The sequence below is a fragment of the Gracilinanus agilis genome, unplaced genomic scaffold (assembly GCF_016433145.1).
Source record: "Gracilinanus agilis isolate LMUSP501 unplaced genomic scaffold, AgileGrace unplaced_scaffold35177, whole genome shotgun sequence".
Classification (NCBI taxonomy): domain Eukaryota; kingdom Metazoa; phylum Chordata; class Mammalia; order Didelphimorphia; family Didelphidae; genus Gracilinanus; species Gracilinanus agilis.
This window is the reverse complement of record NW_025368220.1, coordinates 1-1,057: the sequence shown is the minus strand read 5'-3', so window position 1 is coordinate 1,057 and position 1,057 is coordinate 1. Positions and strand designations below refer to the sequence as shown.

The 1,057-nt window shown below is 43.9% G+C and overlaps 1 protein-coding gene across 1 annotated transcript; it reads right to left on the bottom strand.

Moving 5' to 3' along the window:
- Nucleotides 1-390: 390 nt before the first annotated feature.
- LOC123254902 (olfactory receptor 10Q1-like) lies at nucleotides 391-1,050 on the bottom strand (the record flags this gene model as incomplete). Its single annotated transcript, XM_044683796.1, has 1 exon — nucleotides 391-1,050. A coding segment is annotated over one exon (660 nt), but the record flags the coding sequence as incomplete, so codon positions are not given.
- Between the last annotated feature and the right edge of the window lie 7 nt (nucleotides 1,051-1,057).

Below are 1,057 nucleotides of genomic sequence, written 5' to 3'. Positions count from 1 at the left end.
ATTATTGCCGTTATTGTATACAATGTTCTCCCAGTTCTTCTTATTTCACTCTGCATCAGATCCTGCAGGTGTTTCAGCTTTTTATAAAACCATCTGGTTATCATTTCTTGTAGTACTACAGTAGGTTCAACCATTATTGAATGGATGGACATCCCCTCAATTTCCAATTCTTTGCCACTACAAAAAGAGCAGCTATAAATATTTTTGTACAAATGGGTCCTTTCTCCTTTTTTGATTATTCCTTTGAGATATAGATCCAATAGTGGCATGATGAGATCAAAGGATATGCCCAATTTTATAGCCCTTTGGGCAGAGTTACAAGTTGCCCTTAAGAATGGCTAGATCAATTTACAACTCCACCAAGAAAGGCATATCTTTCTGTTCAAATCTTCATGGAGCTTCAGAGAGTACTTTGCAGCTCATGGATTTTTTCAGTGCATCTTTGACATCCTTATTCCGTAGAGTGTAAATGACAGGGTTGAGGAGAGGTGTAACAAAGGTGTAAACCAAGGCAATCTGCCACTCCTCATCCTCTGAGGTGCTGGACCTAGGACGCATATAGACCAGGCTGCAACAACCATATTGCAAAAGGACCACACAGAGATGGGATGAGCATGTGGAAAAGGCACGCCGACGCCCCTCTGCTGAGTGGATGCGTAGAATGGCATTGGCAATAAAGATATAGGAAATGGAGATGAACACAAAGGGTATGGTCAGTGCAATGATACCCACAACAAATAGGACAGCTTGATGCACTTGGGTGTCACCACAGGCCAGGCGTAGGACAGGGGGGACATCACACAAGAAATGATTGATCTCTAGGCGGTGCCCACAGAAAGGGAGGTTGAAAATCAGTGTTGTGAGTTGTAGATTAAGGGAGACAGCCAGAACCAGAGAAACAAGCACAAGCTGGATACATCGCTTCTGGGTCATGATGAGAGTATAGTGCAAGGGATGGCAGATGGCCACAAAGCGGTCATATGCCATGGCAGTCAATAAAAAACAGTCAATACCACCAAGGGCGCAAAACAGGAACATCTGGGCTGCACATGCAGCC